Consider the following 24877-nt stretch of genomic DNA (forward strand, 5'->3'; position numbering starts at 1 on the left):
ACCTCGGGAAGACTGCTCTGCCTCTCTCAGCTTCCACCCTCCATGGGCCTCAACCGAGTTAAAAGGGCACGTGAGCTGGACGAGACCACGCCTGCAGGGCGCTCACTGAACGCCCCTGACCGTGGTGTGCAACCCCGCCGCTGGAGAAGGGCGACTTCACCCAACTGCCGCCGACCTCAGCCAATCCCAGAAGGCAAACCGATCTTTCCCCCTTGACGCGTCATTTCCGCCCACCGAGAGGCGGGCCGGCACCGGTTGCGGAAGTCACAGTAGGGGTCACTGGGAAGTGTAGTCTTTGAGGCCGAGGCGTTAGAGAAGAGGTCACGGCAGGTCGAGAAGCTTCACCCGGGAAGCATGTTTTGTGGACGCGGATTTAAGAAAAAAGACCGGGGATCCAGGTGCCACAGTGGTCATTCTCCACAGTGACCGGGCACATTACACAGAAACGGCTGCCTGGGAGGGCAGTGGAAGCCGAGGGATGTCAGCGCTCGTCTGGTTGCGCGGAGCATCTTGGGAAGTGTGGTCCCGGCGCCACACCGAGGATGCTGGGGAGTGTAGTCCCGGCGCCCTACAGAAGTAGGTCCCCAGCTGGTGGCTGGAGTGACCCCTTGTTCTTTGGTGGTGCTGGCGAGTAAGGCTCCCGTGGGACCCTTGCCGCAACTGTGCCCTTCCCGGCGCGGAAAGGTAGGTCCTGAAAGTCTGGTCTTTGGGCTGAGGCTCGGGTCGGTGCAGATGGCGGGGAGAGGAGGTAGTGTGGGGACACGCTGTCGTGGCTCAGGCCGTGCTCTCCCGGATGTCTTATTTTGGGGGTGTGGGCGCGCATCTCCGAGGAACGTGGAGGAAGCTCAACGGCAAAGTCCAGTGGTGGTGGGTGCTGAGCTTGGGCCTTTCGTTCAGGGATTCTTGTGGGTGGGGACAGGTTCGGCCTTGGTCGAAATCGCGATATTGAGAGAGGGGGTCGCTCGTGTCACAACTCCCCGGGTTTGCGGGGAGTTTAGTAAGTAGGCTTTGGGGGTCTGATAATTTCCCAGGTGGTGGTGTGGGAGCCGTCCCTGGGGCCACGTGTCTGGGGTTTGGGTGGGTGGGTGCTGATCGTCTTTTTTCGGGTGTACCCCTCAGCTTTGCCGCGGCGGAACGATGGGCAGGCTGGCTTGGCCAGACGTGCCCGAGTTGCACTGGGTGTGGAGTGGCCATTTTGGCGCGATGCTAGGCTCTCAATTTGGCTGGTCGCCCTTGGGTTCCGGCCTTGGAGGAAGAGGTCGGGCCAGGGTCCACTGGGCAAGTTTTTCAAAGGTCCGAGGATCGTCATTGTCCACAGGAATCCCAGATTCCCACGTCTTTGGTGTGAACGGGCTTTGGAATTTTAAGTTTCATTTTAACTTTTTATGGAGAAATTTCAAACAGTCAGAAGTAGATAGAATTCCTTAGACCCATTACTCAAATTCAGTGCTTATCACCCAAGGAGCATTCTTGATTCTTATCATGGATACACTGAGAATCCTTGCAACCCACAGAGATTCACCATCACTGCCCTCACTGGTTAAGAATATGGCCTCTGCAGCCAGATTTCATCCAGGCTCAGTCATTTTATTGCTGTGCCACCTCCGGTAAGAGACTGACCTTGCTGTGCCTCAATTCTTTCATCTGTAAAATGAAGATAATAAATTGTACTTCACTGGGTGAGGAGAAAGGTAAAACTCACAGTGCCTGGAACAGTCTCTGGTGTATACTCGTATATACTCAGGGCCCACTAAGTACTATTCTTACTAAGAACAAAGGTGAGAGAGGATCAGCTCCTGCTCAGTGTCAGCAGCGTGTCAGGGCAAGCTGTGTTCCCAGCAAGCTGTGCACAGTCTTTTCTTCTGTGATAGGTCCATTCCTCCTTAAAGGAAGGAAGGTTGGAAGAGGCCCTACCCTACTGGAGCATGAGGGTTTCCTGTAACTCTGAATGTTTTTTTGTTCTTGCTCTGCCCCCTGCAGCCCCTGCCTGCCCAGAGAGGACTGCCTGGTGGGCAAAGAGAGGACTCCCGGGCTCCTGACAATCCAGCTTCAGGTGGGGACCCTTTACCTTTTGCTTGCCGAACCACAGTGGGTTTTCTTTGCTCAGCTTTGCACCTTGTGTCCTACAATGTCCCATCCCCAGGAAAGAAGTCCCATTGTCAGGGTGACAGTTTTCACAGGGACTCTTCTTCAGACCTTGTGCCCTCATTCATGACCCCTTTGATTTCTCCATGCCTCTCTGCTTCAGTATAAACCCTGTTGATTGAGCTCAGATACCATCCCACTGTAGAACATTCCCGGATTTCCCCAGGCAGTACTTCCAGTGTCCTTGTCAGCAGCAGAACAGTCGACACTCTCAGGATTCTTGGGCTCCCAGGCTGCACTGTGACTGTCCAACTGTCCCACTGGATCATGATGTAGTTCTTGGAGGATTGGGCACCCAATTAGACTAAGCGGGTGATGCAGTGTGAAGGCACAGAGTTGTCGTTCTTGCTGGCTGGGAAGGAAGTTCACAGGGGAGATCTGATTGGAAAGGTGTGGGTTCGGTGTTATTGGAATGAGTCCTCAATGACAAGCTAGTGAGTGTGGCCTTGATCTGAGGGCAGCAGGGAGCAGAGAAGTGGCATGATTTCCCCCTCCAGCTGTTGCTCTGTGTTTTTCCTCCCCGTCAGAGCTAAGCTTGAAAGAATTGCCTCTGCTTGCTGTCTCCATGTCTGTCCTTTCTTCATCTCTTAAATGTTCCTATGAGGCCTTTTGGCCCTCCCCACTGAAACACATTGTCGTCAAGGTGCCCATGCTCTCCCTGTGGCTAAAGCCATAGTCCGTTCTCGGCAACATTTTACATAGTTGCGTACGTGCTCTTCCTTAAAATACCCTTCCACATTGGTTGCTCCTGGTTTCCGGGTTTTCCTCCTATCTCATAGGTCACTCCTCCTCTCTCTTGCCAGCTTCCCTTCTCCCAGATCCCTACTGTGGAAGGCCCTGGTTCGGTTCTTGGACTTTTCATCTTCTCCAGCCATACTGTCTCCCTTGTGACCCCGTCTCCTCTCCAGGCCTTAAATGCCATCTTTGAGGTTCAGCCTAGACCCATGCCTTCCTCTCCAAATTCTAGTCTCCTGCTGTCTGCTTCGAATTTCCTCCTGGGTATCTCTTGGGCATCCCAAACTTAATGTGTCCGACAATAAACTCTGGTCACCTCCCAAACGTGCTCCACCCAAGTGGAGTATAGACCACTCTTTCAGGGAGTTTAATAAGCTCTAATAAGGGGCAGGGACATGGCATCTCCTTCCTTCAGATTGCTCAGGCTCAAACCCTTGGAGTCACCCTTGGCTCTTTCTTGCTCTTACACTCCATCCCCACTAAGCAAATCTGGACTCTATCTCCAATCTCCACTATTTCCACTGGGGCCCGGACCACCATTTCACCTCACTCACCTGGATGATCAGAGCCCTTGAATGATCCCTTTGCATCTTCCCTTGTCCCCCTAAACTATATTAGTATGGCAACCAGAGGAATCTTTTCAAATTTTTTTTTTTAACGTTTATTTATTTTTGAGACAGAGAGAGACAGAGCATGAACGGGGGAGGGGCAGAGAGAGAGGGAGACACAGAATCGGAAGCAGGCTCTAGGCTCTGAGCCATCAGCCCAGAGTCTGACGCGGAGCTCGAACCCACGGACCGTGAGATCGTGACCTGAGCTGAAGTCGGACGCTTAACCGACTGAGCCACCCAGGCGCCCCCAGAGGAATCTTTTCAAATGTCAGTCAGGGCACCTGGGTGGCTCAGTTGTTTAAGCATCCGACTTTGGCTCAGGTCATGATCTCACGGTTTGTGAGTTCAAGCCCCACATTGGGCTCTCCTGCCAGTGCAGAGCCTGCTTCAGAACCTCTGTCACCCTCTCTCTCTGCCCCTCCCCCCCACACAATCTCTCTCTCTCTCTCTCTCTCTCTCTCTCAGAAATAAACATTTAAATTAAAAAAATAAAATTGTTTTTAAAAATGTCAATCAAATTGTGTCATGCATTTGCTCAAAACCCTCCAATGGCTTCTTATCCCAAAGTCAAAACCAGTATCCTGCAAAGCTGAGTCTCATCTCCCCGCCCCGTGTTTACACTTGAACTTTATCTCCCCAACGCGGTCTCAAACACAGCACCCCAGCCACAGTGAACTCTGTACCTTAACTGTGCACTGTCTCTGACCTGCGATGCTCAGCACACCAAGCACAGTGAACTGTCGCTTTTCAGAGCTACCCTCTTGGCCACTCCTTCATATCCCTCAGATTTCTACTCTGTTGCCTTATCAGAGAGGCCATGTCGAACCGTTATGTACAATTTCAGAACCCCACCCTGCTTCTGTTACTTTGCTCCTTCCCTGCCATATTGGTCTTCACCTCACTCATCACTTCCTGGCATCCTGTGTGTTTTATTCATTAATTGAGTATGCCCATCTTCCTCCTCTGGACTTTCGTGTCAATGAGGGCAGGTTTTTTTCCTTTGTTCACTTTTGTATTCCCAGTGTCTGAATCGTGCCTATCGTACAGTAGGAGCTTAATAAATATTTTACTGAATGAATGAACGATCCAGCCATATGTATATGGAGCCAATTCTGGTAGGAATGGATGAGGCCGACTGGAATGTTGGGAAAGGGTCTGCAGACCCTATCAGGAGAGACCGTGACCATTGTCTTACCCCAGCTGGTGTGGGTAAGCTGGTGTGGGAGGGGTTGAGAGAGTTCTTGGAGATGGAACCGGTTGGCCCAGGTAATGGGCTTGATGTGGCAAGTGGGGAAGTAGTCCTGGTGCCTGAGTAGGCACATGGGCGAGAGGGAAGGTGCTACTGTCATTAAGTAGGTTGAAGAGGAAGACGCCATAGCATGTCTGGAAGGGTTCTGATTATTGATTGCTGCAGAACAAACCCCCCCAAAACTTAGCGGCTTAGAAGAATCAGCATGCTATAATGTCTCACAAGTCTTTGTATCCTCTGGGATCAGCTTAGTGGTTCTTCTGCTCTGTGTGAGTTATAGATCTGGTTGTGGCCACAGTCTCTCGGGGACTTGTGTGGGTTGGAACCTCAAAGACGGTTCCCTCACATATTTGGCCCTTTATGGGTTGACTAGAAGGCTGGGGTCAGCTGGGACAATTGGGCCTCACTCTCTCCATGTAGTATCAGGGCGTCTGCATGGTCTCTCTGGCAGAGGAGTTGAACTTCTTGCATGGTATCTTGGGCCTCCCTAGAACATAAGCTCTCCAGCCTTCCTAAGACCTAAATCAGTAACTGGCACAGTGTCACTTGTGCCACATTTATTGGTTAAAACAGGAACAAGGCCAACATGCAAGAGCTCCCGATGTTTGAAGCTGGAATAATTTGAGCAAGAAAATAGTGATGATATTCTCTTGTAACTCATAGGATAAGATATGAATCCATACTGATATAAATAATTGAATAAATTTAAAAATGAGGGAGAAGGGACAGCTCTTGCTTACAGAGCAGTTAACGAATTTAGAATCAAAAAGGGAACTAGAACATTGTCATTTGGTAAATACCACAGTAATATGTCTTGCAGACACGTCCCACAGATGCATGCTGACATTAGTGAGTGGAAGTTTGAACAGAAACAGGATATTTGTATGATCTCAAAGTATCTGTCCCAAAATACTTATTAATTATAAAAACCCAGCAGACATCGCCTTAACCAAGTGATCAAGATCAAGGTTAATATCATCAGTAATGAGACATATGAGTATCATCAACCCCTTGATGCAGTGCACTGAAAAGGACATGACATCACTTCTCAAGTAATCTAGCCAAAAATGAACTAACCTCCTTCTGATCATGAAAAAACATCTGACAAATCCAAAATTGAGAGATATTCTTCAAAAGTGTCAAGTTCATGAAAGACAAGAAAGGACAGGAACTGTCACATATTGGAGAAAATTAAACATACATGGCAACTAAATACAATGTGGGAACTTCATTTGAATCCTGGACCAGAAAAAGGACATTAGTGAAAAACTGACAAAATTTGGTTAAGGACTGTGGTCTAGTTAATAGTATTGTGTCAATGCTAACTTCCTGGTTTTGATCATTGTACTATGGTTTTCTAAGATGTTAACACTAGAGGAAGCTGGATGAAGGTTATATGAGAACTGATATTTTTGTACCTTCTCTGTAAGTCTAAAATTAGTTCAAAATAAAAAGTTTTAAAAATCCTTCAATCTTATATTCTTGAGTTTTTTTTTTTTTTAAGTAAGGAATGGGTGCTGAGTTTTGTTAATAATTTTTTAGCATGCATAAAAACACTTGGTTTTTCTCCTTAGATCTGTTGATTAATAAGGTGTATTATAGCAATGGATTTCCTAATATTGACCCAATCTTTAATTTCTGGGAATCCCACTTTGTCTTGGTGAAATATTTTCTTATTGTTGTGTTGGAGTCTCTTAGCTGATATTTCTAGAATTTTGCTCCAAATTCATAAGTGATAATGGTCTTTAATTTTTAATTTTTTTATAAAATTTTTTGATGTTTTGTTTTATTTTTGAGAGAGTGCAAGTGGGGGAGGGACAGAGAAAGAGGGGGACAGAGGATCTGAAGCAGGCTCTGCACTGACAGCAGCAAGTCCGACATGGGGCTTGAACTCACAAACCGTGAGATCATGACCTGAGCTGAAGTCAGATAGATGCTGAACCGACTGAGCCACCCAGGTGCCTAATTTTTAATTTTCCGAACTGCCATCAAGTTGAGGTGTCAACATTATAGTTGTTTTATAAATAGAATAAGGAAGTTCCCTTCATTTTTCAGTGCTCCCGGACAGTATTTAGAGCACTGGGACTCTGGTTTGAAAGTTTGGTTGAATTCCCTCGTGACCATTTAGGGTCAATTATATTTCGTTAGAAGTTATGCACTTCATCTAGGTGTATAATTATTTTATGGAGATCTGAAAAATACTCTTAAATGACTTTTTTAAAAAAATGTGTTTTGGTGATTTGGTAGTTATTTCCCCATTGTTGTTTCTTATTTGGGATATTTATGCTTTCTCTTTTCCTGATTAAGTTAGGTGTGTTTAAAATCTCCAGCTATACATTTCCCTCACCTGGCTGTTTCCCTTTCCAAACTGGAACTTTGTATCCATTAAACAATAACTCCCTATTTACCCTTACCCTGAGCCCCTCTCAACCACTCTTCAACTTTCTGTCCATGTGAATTTGATTACTCTAGGTACCTCATATGAGTGGAATCATACAGTGTTTCCCTTTTTGTTTCTAACGGGTTGTTTCACTTAATGTTTAATCCATGTTGTAGCATGTGTCAAAACTTCCTTTCTAAGAATTTCCTTTTAATATCCATGTGTGTGTCTGTCATATTTTGTTTATCCATTCATCTGTTGATGGACACTTGGGTTGTTTCCATGTTTTTAGCTATTACGAATACTGCTATAAATATAAGTGTACAGGGCACCTAGGTGGCTCTATAAATATAAGTGTACAGGGCACCTAGGTGGCTCAGTCGGTTAAGTGTCTGACTCTTGATTTCAGTTCACATCATGATCTCAAGGTTGTGAGATTGAGCCCTGCCTCACACTCCATACTGGGCATGGAGCCTGCTTAAGATTCTGTCTCTTCCCCCTCTCTCTGTCCCTCCCCTACTCGTGCTTGTGCGTGCACATATGCTTTCTCTCGCAACAAAACAAAACGTAAGTGTACAAATATCTGTCTGAGTCCCTGCTTCCAATTCTTTTAGGATATTCCCAGAAGTGGAATTGGTAGATTACATGATAATTCTATTTTTAATTTTTTGAGCAACCACTATACTGTTCTCTATAGTGGCTGCACCATTGTACATTCTGAGCACTGCCCAACAGTTGAATGATGATTTTGATCATTATGATGGAAGTCTGGTAAATTTTTTGCTTGGAATCACTTAGGAGTCTTGTTCTTAAAAGCCTGACCATTTTTTCCAGTAGATACCTTGAAGTTGGTGATTGTGAGTAAACTTCCCTGGTACTCAGAAGTAGGCCCTTTCATATTTAGATGCAGGTCATCTATTTTTGAAGTTTTCTTGAGCTATAGCTTAAAAAAACTTTTTTTTCATGTTTTATTTATTTTTGAGACAGAGAGACTGAGTGTGAGCAGGGGAGGGGCAGACAGAGAAGGAGACACAGAATCCCAAGCAGGCTCCAGGCTCTGAGCTGTCAGCACAGAGCCGGCCGCAGGACTCGAACCCACCAACCATGAGATCGTGACTTGAGCTGAAGTCAGATGCTTAAGTGACTGAGCCACCCAGGTGCCCTTTGGACTATAGTTTTAAGTATTCTCTTTCCTTTTTTTGTTTGTATGTTTTTGTTTTCTTCTTCAGGAACTACAATTATATGGGTGATAATCCTTTTTTTGTCTGTTTTCCATTTCAACCACTTTCTCTCCGACCCATTCTTTATTTCATTTTTATTCTCTTAAGTGGTTTTCCTGCTACACTTAAGTGCCCATCCTGTTTTCATTTCAATCTATTCTTCTTCAGTATCTTGTAACTTAGTTTCATTTCTTTCTGAAGTTCAATCAACTTTCATTTTGTTTGTTTCTTTTCTTTTTGGCCCATTTTTGTTTTTAGCTTTCAAATTTTGCTTCCGGTTTTGTTGAAGTATAATTGACATATAACATTGCATTAGTTTAAGGTGTGCAACATATTGATTTGATACATGTATATATTGGGAAATGTATCACAATAAGTTTAATTCTATCCATTTTCATAACATAGGTACAAATTTGAATTTTTGATTCAAGATGATTTCTCATATGCCCAAATGTTTGAGGATCTTGAACTCAGCTTAGAGTGTTTTATTACATCTATTTCTGTGTCACTTGTTTTTGGTAGAATTTTCTTTAGCTGAACTTTGGATTCTCATTTTCTGTTTTGGTTTTCTATACAGGAGAACTACTCATCTGCATTTCTGTAGACAGAAATCTAGTAAATAAGATCTAGTGTGTTTCTAATTTTCTAGTTCAGGAAAACTCTTCTGTCTGTGTAGCTAGTATGGTTTCTTTACTGGATTGCAGGAGGAGGAGATATTGTGTCTTCTTCCTCCTCCTCCTCTTCTTTTCCTTCTCCTTCTCCTCCTCCTCCTCCTTCTTCTCCTTCTCCTCCTCCTCCTCCTCCTCCTCCTCCTCCTTCTTCTTCCTCTTCCTCTTTCTCTTCTGTTTTGCAAGACCCTGTATCCCCCCCCCCTTGCTTATTTTTCCCTTTATCTTGACATTGCCGAGAGGTGCCTTTTCCTTGCTTGTGATCCCCCTTTCCCCTGGAGCTGTACCTTCCCAGACTTCTGTGCTCCGTCTGCCTACCCTTTTTAAGTCCTTTCCCTTTTATCAGTATTTTCTCATATATGGTAGCTTTTCTTTTTGGGCGGTCGTTTCCTCTCAACTAAGTCCACACAGTGCCTCTTTTCTCTCTTTCATGTAGTTTCCCTCTTAGCTCCTCTTCTGCTCCCCGTTGGCTCTGTGTAGGGAGTATAAGAGATAGCTCACTGGTTTAGTGTTTTATGCCTTATTTATTTTTATTACAAGTAATTTGAAGTTAGAATATTCTCTGTCTAGGTATGCTGACAGGATGTATGTTTTGTGTAAATTACCTGTGTTTCAGTAGAAGGTTATCTAAGGTATTTAGCAATCTTTTACTTGATTGGCCTCAAGCTCTGAACTCAGTCTCACCTGTGAACAGTAGCAGACACCTGCACAGCTCATTTGACCTTCCATCCATTGTTATCCACGTTAGCTTTTTGTTGTCTTGCCTTATGTATTCAGCCAACTGTGGGAGGGGCTTGTGTAGATTTGAGGCTCCATCCTTTGTTGCTGCCACTTTTCTAGGATTATGCCATATGGTTTCCAGGAGGTCTGGAAGCCACAGACTCTTGATCTGTTCCCCATGTACCACATGTACTAGGGAGCGCCCTTAAATGAAAAGACAGTTAAATACAGGTCTTACCCCATGTGCATCCTTCCTTTCAAGGATCATATCCCTTCTGGTTTCTGACTGCTTCTGGTTGTAGTGTCTTCAAATAGTTGTTTTTTATATTTTGAGTAGGGTTTATAGTTGTTAGTAAGAGGGTTAGTTTGATAGAAGCTGTCCTCAGTATCAGAATCTAATGCTACTCGTTCTTTTTATAAAAAAAAAAAAAAAAAAAAAAAGACATTTTCTTCTGCTTTTCTTAGTTTTTGTTTTTCTCCTACTTTCTGGAGTAGAAGGCAAGTGAAAACAATTAGTTGGTTGTTTTTTTTAAACCCAGTACATTGACACTTCAAAAAACTGGAGTCAAGTATTTCCCCTTTGTGGTTTCTTATTTTGAATATTTATATTTTCTCATTTCCTAAAATAGCTGTGTTTATTTCACTAATTTTTAAGAAGTTAAGATTTCACTTATTATACTTTTTTCTGTTCATTAATTTATGTTCTTGTCTTTATTGAAATATCTAAAGCTATACATTTCCCTCACCTCACTGTTTTAAATAAATCTCACACATCCATAGTGTTTTCATTGTTTTTAGAAATTCTATGGTTTCATTTGTTTTCCCTTTACCTCCTACCTAATGCAACATTCAGTAAACTTTTTCTACTTCCCTATTGCCTTTTCTCTTCTCCCATTTTAGTGGCATTTCTACTTTATCTGGACACATAGGCCTTCTACCATTAGTATATATTTTTCTTCCCCACTCTTACCCACCATTTAGTGCTAGATCTACAATTATGTATATTAAATGCTCACTATCAGGCCTTTACCTGGTTTTCCCTGTCCTGTCCTATTATGTCTAATGTTCATCTTCCAGTAGATTCCTCACAAAGAGCTCATGGCTATAGAATTCCTCAAACTCTTGCATGTGTACAACTGTTTTCCTATAGTCATCTTACTTGAAGAATCCCTTGGATGAATCAAGTGTTACCAAAAGTGTGGAAAGGGGCACACTTATTGTGTAGTCATTGGGATTGTAAATTGGTCGGCCTTTGGAGGGCAATTTGGCAGTGTGAGCATATGTTTGGTATTAAGTCCAGTAATTACACTCCTTTAGCACTCATACAGAAATACTGACATGTTTGCAAAAAGGTATTGCTTTTAAATTTCTAGTGATAAACACTACAGTCTGTCAGTTGACAGAGGAACACTTTGTTAAAGAAAATGTGGTCTGCTGATGGACATAGTATGAGTTATCAATAAGAGTGGAGTAGGGGCGCATGGGTCGCTTAGTCGGTTGAGTGTTTGACTCTTGGTTTCAGCTCAGGTCAGGATCCCGGGGTCTTTGGATTGAGCCCTACATTGGCCTTTGTGCTGAGTGTGGAGTCTGCTTAAGATTCTGTCTTTCTCTCTTCCTCTACCCCTCTCCCCTACTCGTGCTTTCTCTCTCTCTCTCTCTCTCTCTCTCTCTCTCTCTCTCTTTCTCTCTCTCTCTCATAAAAAATAAGGGGCACCTGAGTGGCTAAGTCTGTTGAGCTTCCAACTTCAGCTCAGGTCATGATCTTGCAGTTCACAAGTTTGAGCCCCACATCTCTGCTGTCAGCACAGACCCTGCTTTAGATCCTCTGTTCCCATCTCTCTCTGTGCCTCCCCTGCTTGCACATTCTCTCTCTCTTTCTCTCAAAAATAAACAAACATTTTAATAAAGTAATAATAATCAAAGAATTGAGTTAGGTCTGTGAGTACTGGTGTACACATAACCCCAAAATATTAAATGCACATAAGTCAAAGAATTATACAGATGGTTTTTATTTATAGGAAAGTAACATTATTTGCACGTGTACCCAAATATGAATGAAAATGAAGAGATAAGATTATAAATCAAAGAGTACTCATGAAATAGTTAACAGCAGTTACCTGTTAGCAGGTGGGCCTGGGGCAGAGTCCAGAAAGAGAACTGAACTTTTTCCTTTATAATCTTCAGACTACTCTGGATTCTTTCTAACACTAACAGATTTTAATTGCCTGTATAATTAAATAGAATGAAGTTAAACGACAAAAATACATTTGTTGAAAAATGTCTTCTGACTTTCCTTATGAGTGATTTGCAGTTTTATTTTACTTCTTTCCTGACCACTTCATCCAAGTCATAATATTTATTAGTTTAATTTGAGTTGTCATACTTGATTCTTTTAGAATTGATACTTCATTCTTACCAGTTTCTGTCCCCAGGTATTGCTTTCAATTTTGCTAATTTTGTTCTCAATACAGTGTTGTGTTTTTTTCTGTCCTGGCTATCCAATGAAAAATCGTATACTTTTTGCTTTTTTAATGAGAAAGCGCAAAAATAAAGGAGACAGTAGCATAATTACCATCCTTATGTACATCATCTTGATTTAACACTTCTTAATGCTTTACCATATTGCATAAGCTTTTTTGGTGGTGTTTAAGAATTTTAAAATAACTCTTTATTAACAGAAGACTTTCAAACATGTTCAAAAGAAGCAAGAGTATTATAATAAAGCCTCAGCTTTAACAGCCATCACCATGTTGCAATCTTTGTTTCTTGTTTTTGTCTCATTTTTTTCTAAAATGTTTTTAATCATTTTCATCCATAAATACTTTAATATGTATTTCTTTGGAAGAACAACCAGAATACCATGTTCACAACTCTTCAAATTCATAATACTGCATTTAACATCACCTACTGCCAAATAAATGGCTTCAGAAATTTCCTTTTACGTTTAATTTGTTTTGATCAGGAGAGTTTGGAACTGACCCTGCTGAAGGCTTGGCTCCCTGGACCTTTTTCCAGGGCCCTGATAGGGAATCAGACTGTTAAATTCCCCGTCATGCCACACTTCCCCCTTCCCCCAAGTGAGGCCCTGCCTCACTGATGGGGAGAGTATTTCCACCTGACACCCTTTCATTTCTGTTTTCCTTACCCAGATCTGCCTTCTGAGATATCATCCTTCTTTAGGGATACCAGGAAAAATGGCCACAGGGTCCCGGAAAGCCAGGGTAATGGTGAGTGTTTTCTGTATTTCCATACTGGCTGTTTCAGGATGGACACATTCTCTTATCCTGACTGCCTTGATGATACCTGGCAGAATCTAGCATTAGTCCTGGAGGTATGACTTACCTTACCTGAAACCTGTTCGACCCATGACTTAAGTCATTCACCAAGTGGCTAACTCTGAACAACACACAGTTCTATAGGACAGGATAGAGTCTGTATTCCTTTCTTCAGCTTTAAAACTTTTACAAGCTGAGAGTGACATCAGGGAAAATGATGAGGTAGGAAGCACCCAGAATCTGTCTAATGTAATATTTTGGAACTCTGGAGTCTAGTTGAATGCTTGCAGCTTCCAAAGGAATGCTTGGAACAGTCAGTTTCAGCTCTTAGTGCAGTAACCATCGCCCACCCCCATCCCCATGGCAGAAATGCATGCATGTGTACCTGGAGCAGTTTGACAGCTTGTGGAAGCCAGGGTGGACAGTAAGGACCTTGTCCTCCAAATATCGAGGACTTGTGCTCTGATTGCTGCTTCTGATTACAGAAATGGGCACCATTGTTACAACTCCTTCTGACTGAAGTAGGGGATTTAAAGAACTAGATCCTGGCATGGTTTTTTTTCCCCTTTATTTTTTCCCTTTTTCCCCTTTTGGGAGCCAGACATTTTAAGACTAGAACATCCAAAAGAACTGCACATACAGGTTATTTAGAAAGTTACCATGCATGCCTATGGAAAAGCACAGGATCAGAAAAGCATAAGAAAGACCTGAGGAAACCCTAAGTTTACACCTTAGGCTGAATCTCAGTGCAGATGGCATACAGCAGTTTTAAAATCCAGAAAATACTGAAGAATCTGAGTTCTAAAGCGGCCATATTAAAAGATTCAGATATCCAGTTTTACACACACGCAAAATCATGAGGCATACAAAGAAACAGGACAGTACAGTCCATTCAAAGGAAAAAAATAAATCAATAGAAACTCCCTGATAAAGGCCAGATGGTGGACTTACTAGACAAAGACTTTAAAAGAGCTGTCTTAAAGATTCTCTGGGCTAAAGGAAGATGTGGAAAAGTCAAGAGAATTATGTTGGGACAAAATGGAAATATCAGTAAAGAGAAAACTTAAAAAGGAACTAAGAAGCTCAACAAATTCCAGGTAGGATAAGCTATCAAAGAGACCCACACCACAATACAGTGTAATCAAACCCTTGAAAGCCAAAGGCAACAGAGAATCTTGAAAGCAGCAAGAGAGAAGCAGTGTGTCACATACAAACTGTCCTCTAAAATCAGCAGATTTCTAATCAGTAACTTTCGAAGCCAGAAGACAATGGGTTGATATATTCAGTTCTGAAAGAAAGAAAAAAAAAAAACCTGTCAACCAGGAATTCTATATCCAGCAAAACTGTCCTTCAAAAGTAAGGGAGAAGTCATTCCCAGAAAAATAAGAGGTGATACAGTTTTCAGCCACTAGACTTGCCTTGCAAGCAATGCTAATGGGAGTCTTTCAGGTTGCAGTATGAGGATACTAGACAGTTACTTGATGCTATATGAAGAAATAGTTCTACAGTAAAAATAAATAAATCTGCACTTATATAAGCTAGTGTTATTGTCACTTTGGTTTACTACACTTTTTCTTTTCTGCGTGATTTAAGAGACTAATGCCTTAGCAAAAAAACACAATTGTGAGTCTATATTTTTGGATACATGATGCATACAGGTGTAATTTTATGACTTTAATAACGACAGGAGGTGAAGATGGAGCTATATGAGAGAAGAATTGTGTATTGAAGTTAAACTGATATCAATTCAGATTAGGGTCTTACAACTTTAGGATGTTAAATTTAATCACTGTGATAACTATAATGAAAATAGATATAGAATGTACACTAAAGGAAATAAGAGGGGAATTTAATGTACTAAAATCAACTAAATAACAAGACAGTAATACAGGAAATGATGTTCAGAAAAGCTACAACTCATGTGAAAACAAATAGCAAAATGGCAGAAGTCCCTTCTTATCAGAAGTTACATAGTATGTAAACGTATTAAACCCTCCAGTCAAAACACAGGATTTTGCACAATGTATAACAACAGTAAAACTATGATCCAACTATACACTGTCTATAAGAGACTCACTTTAGATTCAAAGACACAAATACATTGAAAGCAAAAGGATAGCAAATGATACTCCATGCAAATAATGACCAAGAGAGAATAGAGGTGTCTATACCAGTATGAGAAAAATAGATTTTCAGCCAAACAAGATTACAAAGGTAAGACATTATACATTAATAAAAAGTTCAGTGCAGTAAGTGGATATAAAAATTCTGCATACTTACCTACCTAATAACAGACCCTCAAAATACATGAAGCAAAAGTTGATAGAATTAAAAGGTGATATCAACAGTTCTACAGCAATAGTTGGAGGCTTCAATACCCCACCCTCAACAATGGATAGAGCAACCAGACAGGAGTAAGGAAACAGAGGACTTGAAGAACACAATAAACTAACCAGAACTAACAGACCTATACAGAACACCCTGCTTGACAACAAAGTACCCCTGGGACATTCTCCAGGATAGACCATATGTTACACAACAAATTAAGTCTCAGTAGATTTATTTAAAACATATGTGTATCTTCTCTCGCAGTGGGATGAAGTTAAGAACCAATAACAGAAGGAAAATGGACAGTTCGCATATTTGTGGAAATTAAACAACACACTCATGAACAACCAGTGGACCAAAGAAGAAATCACAGTGGAAATTAGAAAATACTTATAAACACAGGCGTCTGGGTGGCTTAGTCAGTTGAGCGTCCAACTCTTGATTTCAGCCGAGGTCCTGATCTCATGGCTCATGGGATTGAGGCCTGTGTGGGGCTCTGTGCTGGCAGCATGGATCCTGCTTGGGATTCTCTCTCTCCCTCTCTCAAAAGAAATAAACATTAAAAATTATTTATAAACAAATAAAAACAAAATACAGCATACCAAAACTTATGGGATACAGCAAAAGAAGTGCTACGAGGGAAATTTATAGCTACAATATGTATATTGAAAAGGAAAAACATTGTCAGGAAACAATGTAGTTTTACAACCTAAGAGTCTAGAAAAAGAACAAACTAAACCCAAGGTAGCAGATGGAAAGAAATAATAAAGATAAGAACAGAGTTAAATATAGAAAATCAATAAAACAAAAAAATTGGTTCTTCAAAAAGTTTACCAAAACTGAAAACTTTTAGCTAGCTCGATTGAGAAAACAAATGGGCTCAGATTGCTAAAATCAGAAACAAAAGTGGGGCATTACTACTGATTCTGTGGAAATGAGGATTATGCGAGACTGTTATGAACTATTGTACCCCAACAAACTGGATCGCCTAGATAAAATGGACAGCTTCTTAGAAACAGAATAACTTCAGGACAGAATCATTAAGAAATAAAATTCCTTGGGGCGCCTGGGTGGCGCAGTCGGTTAAGCGTCCGACTTCAGCCAGGTCACGATCTCGCGGTCCGTGAGTTTGAGCCCCGCGTCAGGCTCTGGGCTGATGGCTCGGAGCCTGGAGCCTGTTTCCGATTCTGTGTCTCCCTCTCTCTCTGCCCCTCCCCCGTTCATGCTCTGTCTCTCTCTGTCCCAAAAATAAATTAAAAACGTTGAAAAAAATTAAAAAAAAAAAAAAAAAAGAAAGAAATAAAATTCCTTAATAGAATAGTAAGGGGATTGAATCAGTAATCAAAAACTCCCAACAAAGAACAGCCCTGGACATGATGCCTTCACAGGTGAATTCTACCATACATTTAAAGAAAAACAATTCTCAAACATTTCCCCCCAAAAACAAAGAAGGAACACTACCTAGCTAATTCTGTGAGCACCACCGTGGTACCAAAGCCAGAAAAAGACAATAAAGGAAACTACAGGCCAACAATCCCTTATGAATACTGGTGCAAAAATTCTCAACATAATTCTAGCAAACCAAATTCAGCATATTAAAAGAATTATATGCTTTTCTATGTTAGTAAAAGGATTCTATGTTGCTGTATAGAATTAGACACCATATTAAAAGAATTCCACTGACCAAGTGGGATTTAGTCCTAGAATGCTAGGATGCTTCAACATATAAACATCAGCAAATATACCACATTAACAGATGAAAGGCAAAAACCTCAAGATCATCTTAACTGATGCAGAAAGTATTTGACAAAATCCAGCACTCTTGTATGATTAAAATACTCAATAAACTAGGAATAGAAGGAAACTACCTGAACATAATAAAGGCCATATGTGGAAAACTCACAGCTAACATACTCCATGGTGGAAGCTTTTTTCTGTAAGATTAAATATGACAAATAAGCTCACTTCTGCCACTTCTGTTGAACACAGTATTGGAAGTTCTAGCCAGAGTAAGTAGGCAAGAAAAGTTGAAAGGAAGGAAGGAAGGAAGGAAGAAAGAAAGAAAGAAAGAAAGAAAGAAAGAAAGAAAGAAAGAAAGAAATCTAAATCAGAAAGGAAGTAAAATTATCTGTTTGCAAATGACACACAAAAATCTGTTAGAACTAATACACAAATTCAACAAAATAGCAGGAAACAAAATTAACACACAAAAATCAGCTGCATTTCTACACACTAACAATGAACAATCCAAAAAGGGAATTAAGAAAAACTTAATAGCATCAAAAAGAATAAAATACTTAAAAATTAGCTTAATCAAGGAGGTGAAAGATTTGTACATTGAAAGGTACAAAACCTTGCTGAAATAATTAAAGAAATGGAAAGACACCAAGTTAATGAATGGAAATTTTAATATTGCTAAGATGACAATAGGACCCAAGTTGATTCAGTGCAATCGCTACCAAAATCCCAATGACTTTTTTTTCCCCAGAAACAGAAACGTTCATCTTAAAATTCATATGAAATTTCAAGGGACTCTGAATAGCCAAAACAGTCTTGAAAGGGAACAAACAAACATGCAGGGCTTACACTTCTTGATTTCAAAGTTTACTACAAAGCTGCAGTCATCCAAGCTGTGTGGTACTGTGATAAAAACAGAATTATGGACTAATGGAATAGAACAGAGAGCCCAGAAATAAACCTTATGTATATGGTCAAATGATTTTGGACAAGAGTACCAAGACCATTCAATGTGGAAAGGACAATCTTATTTAATAAATATTGCTGGGGAAACAGTATACCTACACGCAAAAGAATATAGTTGGACCATTACCTCACACCATATACAAAGATGAACTCAAAATGGATCAAAGACCTAAAAGATAGGAACTAAAACTATGAAACTCTTTGGAAAAAAACAAGGGAAAAGCTTCATGAAACTGGATTTAGTGATGATTTCTTGGACATTACACAAAAAATCCGGGCAACAAAAGAAATAAAACAGATAAGTTGATCATCAAAATTTAAAATTTCTGTGCAAATATATTTGCAAATCACTTATAAGTGATTAATATTCAGAATATATAAAGAACTGCAACCCAACAACAATGAAAATACAAACACCCCAATTCAAGCATGGACCAAGAACTTGAAGATATTTTGCAAAGAAGTTATACAAATGGCAAATAAGCACATGCAAAGATGCTTATCATCACCAGTCGTTTGGGAGATGCAAATTAAGTCCACAATGAGATACCACTTTGCACCCATTAGATGGCTGTCATCAAAAAAAAGCAACAAGTGTTGGTGAGGATGTGGAGAAATTAAAACACGTCTGCATTGCCGGGTAGGGATGTAAAATGATGTAGTTGCTGTGGAAAACTGGTTCCTGAAAAAAGTGAACATGACATTACCATTTGCTCTTGTAATTTCACTTCTGGGTACATACCCCGGGGAATTGAAAGCAGGTCATTAGATACCAATTTGCAAGGTAGTATTATTGATAGTGGTTAAAAAGTGAATACAAACCAAATGTCCATCAGTAGATGAACAGTATTTACATAAAATTGAGTATTTTTTTAGCCTTGAAAAGGGAGGAAATTCTGAGTTTGTGCTTCCGCATGAATGAACCTTGAAATTAGCCAGACACAAAAGGACAAATATTGTGTGATTCCACTTATTTGCAGTGTGGAGAATAACCACATACATAGAGATAGGAACTAAAATGGTGGTTACCAGGGTTTGAGAGGAGGAGGGAGTTATTCTTTCATGGTGACAGTTTCAGCATGGGATGATGATCAAGTTCTAGAGACGGAGAGTGGTGATGGTTGTACACTTAATGCTACTGAAATGTACATTTAACATGGTAGCTATAGTAAAATATTTGTTATGTATATTTTACAATAAAAATGAAAAATTCTACAGACTGCTACACTCCACCTATTCTGTATTCTACCTTTTATTCCTCCCGGGTTGTCTTCCCTATCCACGTTGTGGCTTCCTTCCTTCCTTTGCTCACAGTGTCTTCTTCTCTGCTCCCCATATGCTTCATCTGGAATACGTAGCACTTCCCTCTCCTCTTGACTCCTACCCATCCTTTAAGATAAGTTCCTGGGGCTGCCTCAGGATACCTTTCCTGATATCTGTGTCCTCCATTTTTAAATAGTGTTAAGGAGATGAGTAAAACTGGGCAGGGGAATGAGAACAAATGTAGAGATGAATTTGTAGGTTGAGTGTCCAAGAAGGTCCACCTGGAGCATCCACAGTGTGGGGCTGTGAATTTAATGTAGTATTGTCTACATTTCACTTGTTGACCTCAGAAGTGAACCCCAAACCCAGGTAGTACATTCAACCCCATGCACTTCACCAGTACCCACTTGTGCCTCTCAGATCCAAGGAAGCCAAGAGACCGTGGGATTTAGGGAAAGGACTGAGTTACAGTTTAGCCTGTGCCACTATTGAATTGTATAAACTTTAGTCATTCAGATGTGTCAATACTAACGTGATTGGTAATATTATCTAATCATTTAAATTCTGAAAAAGTCTGTTATGCTTTACTTTCATTTAATTTTTATACGTTATTTCCTCTTCTTTCTGCCTCGATTAAAAGCTCTTAAAAGTTAGGGACCCTTTTTGCACATATTCTCCAAACAGCCCACCCAAGATCTTGAACGTAGTAGACTCTCAAGTGTTGTTGGCTGGATAGCAACAGAGGTTTAACACGTGGCATCAGGGTCACAATCAAAGGCAGGATCTTAACAGCTCACCTGCCTCCCACAGGGCAACCCTCTGCCTTCCCCTCACCCTGAGTCATGGGCAAGGCTGGCTCCTCAGTGAGCAGGACTGTGTTTTCTGTTACAGGCACACATGGCATTCAGAGATGTGGCTGTGGATTTCAGCCAGGAGGAGTGGATGCTGCTGAGCCCTGCTCAGAGATCCCTGTACAGGGAGGTGATGCTGGAAAACTACAGCAACCTGGTCTCACTGGGTAAGCCCTGGAATCTCTGAGGACTCATCTTCTTGCTGCTGGGCATTTTAGGCTATGCTTGAAGTAGCCATCTCGCTTTCTGAGTTGGCCCTTGAACCCATTAACCTACAGCCACCTTGTTTTCTTTTCCTGTGAACAGGAATTCCGGTTTCTAAACCAAAACTTATCACACAGCTGGAGCAAGGGAAGGAAACCTGGAGAGAGGAGAGAAAATGCTCACCAGCCACCTGTCCAGGTGAGTGGGGAAGACTGGGCAAATGGAGCACAGGGCTTCAGGTGGCTCAGGGGGTGGGAGAAAGGAGGCATCACTCAGGTGCTGGAGAGGGCAGCCGTTCTCCTGACTCCTGAATGTTGTTTGCATTGCCGGGCGAGGCCTCCCTTCCAGACCTTCATCCTCGCCCGAGTGCAGGGCTGTGTCTTCCTCTTCTTCTTGTAAGGACACATTGGATCAGGCCTCTACCCTTGTGACCCCCTTTAACCTTAATTACCTCTTGAAAGGCCCCATTTCCAGGGCACTTGGGTGGCACAGTCGGTTAAGCGTCCAACTCTTGACTTCAGCTCAGGTCATGACCTCACAATTTGTGAGTTCGAGCCCCACGTCGGGCTCTGTGCTGATGGTGTGGAGCCTGCTTGGGATTCTGTCTCTCCTCTCTGCCCCTCCCCCACTTGTGCACTCTCACACGCATTCTCTCTTTCTCTCAAAATAAATAAATAAACTTTAAAAAAACTTTTAGAAAAAACTAAGTAACAGGCCCCATTTCCAAATACAGTAACATTCTGTATAGGATAGAATACTGGGATATAAATGTATATACAGTTGGTTTTTAAAGTTCGGTTCATTGATCAAGGAAAATTGTGTTCAGGTTGGTCTAGTACAATCAATACCTGGTTTCTCAAATTGTTTGGTTATTTGTTGCATTCAGATGACTAGAACCAGCTTTGATGAAACGATTACAGTCAATGTTAACATCTTGTATACGTGAGGTGCTAGAAGAAGAAATTTATATTGATGTCTGGGAAAATTTTAATTTAGATTAATTTTGAAAATTAACAGGGCTTCAACTGGTCAGGGGCACCAGGAGGGAACATCTTTAAGTCAGTGAGGGACTAGACTGTGTTCGTGTTGTCCATTGCTGAAAACCTTGTAGAAATTCTGGCACAAAGTCATCCTCTAATAAATTTTTGTTAGTGAGTGGGGGACCTCCAGGCATCTCACGCACAATTCTTGAACCGTTTTTATGCTGCTTCCTATACTAGGGGCTCTCCAACCTGAATGACCACTCTTTCCATCTGTCCCTTTGTCCTCATGGGGAAATAGGGAAAGACATGACATTTACATATGGGTCCTCTGGTTAGATCTCTCTCAGAGAAAATACTTGTGGACACAGTTTATGTCATGTGGGTGGTTGTTAGAAGGTAATTGTAATAGCAGGGAAAGACTGTTACCTATTGGCCCCATTTAAAGAGCTGAGGGATGCCTGGCTGGCTTGGTCAGAGGAACACATGACTCTTGATCTCAGGGTTGTGAGTTCAAGCCCCATGTTGGGTGTGGAGATTACCAAAAAAAATAAAAAGAAAAAATTTTTTATTTATTTATGTTAATTTTTTTTTTTTAACCTTTTTCATTTTTGAGAGACAGAGACAGAGCATGAGCCGGGAAGGGGCAGAGAGAGAGGGAGACACAGAATCCGAAGCAGGCTCCAGGCTCCAAGCTGTCAGCACAGAGCCCGACGTGGGGCTCGAACTCATGAGCTGCGAGATCACGACCCGAGCCAAAGTCAGACGCTCAACCGACTGAGCCACCCAGGTGCCCCAAAAAGAAAAAAATTTTTAATAAAAAATTAAAGAGCCAAAACCACCTGTGCTATTTTATAGCTGGCCACATAGAAGAGGCTGAGTAGCAGGTTTTCTTTTGTTTTTTGTTTTTTTGTTTTTTGTTTTTTGCTTTTTGAGAGAGAGCACACATGCAAGAGAAGGGGAGGGGCAGAGAGAGAGGGAGACAGAGGATCCAAAGCAGGCTCTGTGCTGACAACAGAGAGCCCGATGTAGGGCTTGAACTCATGAACCGTGAGATCATGACCAGAGCCAAAGTCAGACACTTAACTGATTGAGCCATCCAGGCACCCCAGGATGTGGGTTTTCTGAGCCTGGAAAAGTAGGTGATTTAAAGGAAGTCTTGACCGGGTAGCACTCAAGTTGTAAGCATTTTGAAGAACAGGGAATCAAGTCTCCCCGTCAGACTAGGCAGAATTGCTCAGGCTGCCCCACTGAGTCTCAATTCTGACTCCAACTTCTCTCTCTGCAGCAGAACCAAAGCCGGAACTCCACCTGTGTCCTTTCTGCCCTTCGGATTTTTCCAGTCAGAAATTCCACATGCAACACATGCTGTGTAACCATCCCCCCTGGGTCTTTACATGCTTGTGTGCAGAAACTCCTGTCGAGCCAGGGGACCCCTGCCCAGGGGACCAGAAGCAGCAGCAACCAGCCTCTGATCGAGATTCCTGGAGTGATAAAGTGGAAGGCCAAGAGAGAGAAGGCCCCAAGCCTCTGTTTGGCAAGACAAAGAAAAGGACTTCGGGAACGTTCTCCAGGGCACCCCAGAGGCAGCCAGTGAGCTCTAGGAGCGGCATCAAAGGGGTGGAAATCAAGTCCAGCCCCGCTCCAGCGGGGAGCCCTGAGGAAGCGGACAGACTGTTGAAGAGGATAGAAGTCTTGGGATTTGGGACGGTCAACTGTAGAGAGTGTGGACTGGGCTTCAGCAAGATGACAAACCTGCTCAGTCACCAGAGGATTCACTCCGGGGAGAAGCCGTACGTGTGTGGGGTGTGTGAGAAGGGCTTCAGTCTGAAGAAGAGCCTTGCCAGACACCAGAAGGCCCACTCAGGGGAGAAACCTATTGTGTGCAGGGAGTGTGGCCGAGGATTTAACCGGAAGTCAACACTTATCATACACGAGAGGACTCACTCAGGCGAAAAGCCTTATATGTGCAGTGAGTGCGGGCGAGGCTTCAGTCAGAAGTCAAACCTCATCATACACCGGAGGACACACTCAGGGGAGAAGCCCTATGTGTGCCGGGAGTGTGGGAAAGGCTTTAGCCAGAAGTCTGCTGTCGTGAGACACCAGAGGACACACTTAGAGGAGAAGACCATTGTGTGTAGTGATTGTGGGCTGGGCTTCAGTGACCGGTCGAACCTCATCTCCCACCAGAGAACACACTCGGGGGAGAAGCCTTACGCCTGCAAGGAGTGCGGGCGCTGCTTTAGGCAGAGGACGACCCTTGTCAACCACCAGAGGACACACTCCAAAGAGAAGCCTTACGTGTGTGGAGTGTGTGGACACAGCTTTAGCCAGAATTCAACCCTCATCTCACACAGACGGACACACACCGGGGAGAAGCCCTATGTGTGCGGGGTGTGTGGGCGTGGCTTTAGTCTGAAGTCACACCTCAACAGACACCAGAACATACACTCAGGGGATAAACCCATCGTGTGCAAGGATTGTGGGCGAGGCTTCAGCCAGCAGTCAAATCTCATCAGACACCAGAGGACACACTCAGGGGAAAAGCCCATGGTGTGTGAGGAGTGCGGGCGAGGCTTCAGCCAGAAGTCAAACCTCGTTGCACACCAGAGGACACACTCAGGGGAAAAGCCGTACGTGTGCAGGGAGTGTGGGCGAGGCTTCAGTCACCAGGCAGGTCTCATCAGGCACAAGAGGAAACACTCGAGGGAGAAGCCGTACATGTGCAGGCAGTGTGGACTAGGCTTTAGCAACAAGTCAGCTTTAATCACACATAAACGGGTACATTCAGAAGAGAAGCCTTGCGTGTGCAGAGAGTGTGGCCAGGGCTTTATCCAGAAGTCACGCCTCGTCTTACATCAGATGACACACCAGGGGGAGAAGCCTTATGTGTGCAAGATGTGCGGCCAAGGCTTCAGCCAGAAGTCCCACCTCAGCAGACACAGGAGGACGAAATCTGTCCACTACAAACTGCCACTCACGCCCGACTCTGAGGCCTGTTCCGGACAGTCTCCCGACCTCTTACACTCTCTTTGAAAGTGCAGATGGTGAGGAGGACTAAGTAATCAAGATTGTTACACTTCCTTGAATTGAAGTAGAGAAATGCGTTCCGTAAGCGGTCAAAGGACATTTGACTCAGTTCACTTTCTCCACACTAAGTCTTCATGTTTTGTGGCCTTTTGTTCTAATAAACATTGCTTCTTTACAAATATGTGACCTTGACTGTGCACCTCATTCACTCATCTGTAAAGATAGGGAATAAGGAGTGGTGCAGATACCTTGGACTCCGAAGTCCACTCATTTTTTTGTTTTTTGTTTTTTTAATTTACATCCAAGTTAGTTAGCATATAGTGCAACAGTGATTTCAGGAATAGATTCCTTAGGGCCCCTTACCCATTTAGCCCATTCCCCACTCCCTCCAGTAACCCTCTGTTAGTTCTCTGTATTTATGAGTCTTTGATGTTTCATCCCCCTCCCTGGTTTTATATTCTTTTTGCTTCCCTTCCCTTACCTTCATCTGTTTTGTATCTTAAAGTCCTCATATG

At 42.5% G+C, this 24877-nt stretch overlaps 1 protein-coding gene across 5 annotated transcripts; it reads left to right on the forward strand.

Moving 5' to 3' along the window:
* The first annotated feature begins 296 nt into the window (after positions 1-296).
* On the forward strand, positions 297-24548 carry ZNF133 (zinc finger protein 133). Of its 5 annotated transcripts, none has more exons than XM_019462438.2 (6): positions 297-684; positions 1981-2053; positions 12878-12955; positions 20189-20315; positions 20455-20550; positions 22624-24548. In XM_019462438.2, exons 3-6 carry the CDS (start codon positions 12923-12925, stop codon positions 24366-24368), a joined length of 2001 nt encoding a protein of 666 aa, XP_019317983.2. In that variant the 5' UTR covers positions 297-684; positions 1981-2053; positions 12878-12922; the 3' UTR covers positions 24369-24548. The 5 variants fall into 5 exon arrangements, with proteins under 5 accessions (XP_019317983.2, XP_019317981.2, XP_019317984.2 ...); XM_019462436.2 differs by having other exon boundaries at positions 298-684; positions 22621-24548; XM_019462439.2 differs by lacking the exon at positions 12878-12955 and having other exon boundaries at positions 298-684; positions 22621-24548.
* Positions 24549-24877: the final 329 nt, after the last annotated feature.

This window comes from Panthera pardus, unplaced genomic scaffold (assembly GCF_024362965.1).
Source record: "Panthera pardus isolate Hobbes unplaced genomic scaffold, ASM2436296v1 HiC_scaffold_25, whole genome shotgun sequence".
Classification (NCBI taxonomy): domain Eukaryota; kingdom Metazoa; phylum Chordata; class Mammalia; order Carnivora; family Felidae; genus Panthera; species Panthera pardus.

What these genes read in the sequence shown, in the direction of transcription:
- ZNF133 (XM_019462436.2), top strand. Translation starts at nt 12,923, where the DNA reads ATGGCCACAGGGTCCCGGAAAGCCAGGGTAATG. An exon ending in CCCGGAAAGCCAGGGTAATG is followed by an intron (nt 12,956 to 20,188) that starts GTGAGTGTTTTC and finishes TTTCTGTTACAG; the next exon opens with GCACACATGGCATTCAGAGA. An exon ending in CTCACCAGCCACCTGTCCAG is followed by an intron (nt 20,551 to 22,620) that starts GTGAGTGGGGAA and finishes CTCTCTCTGCAG; the next exon opens with CAGAACCAAAGCCGGAACTC.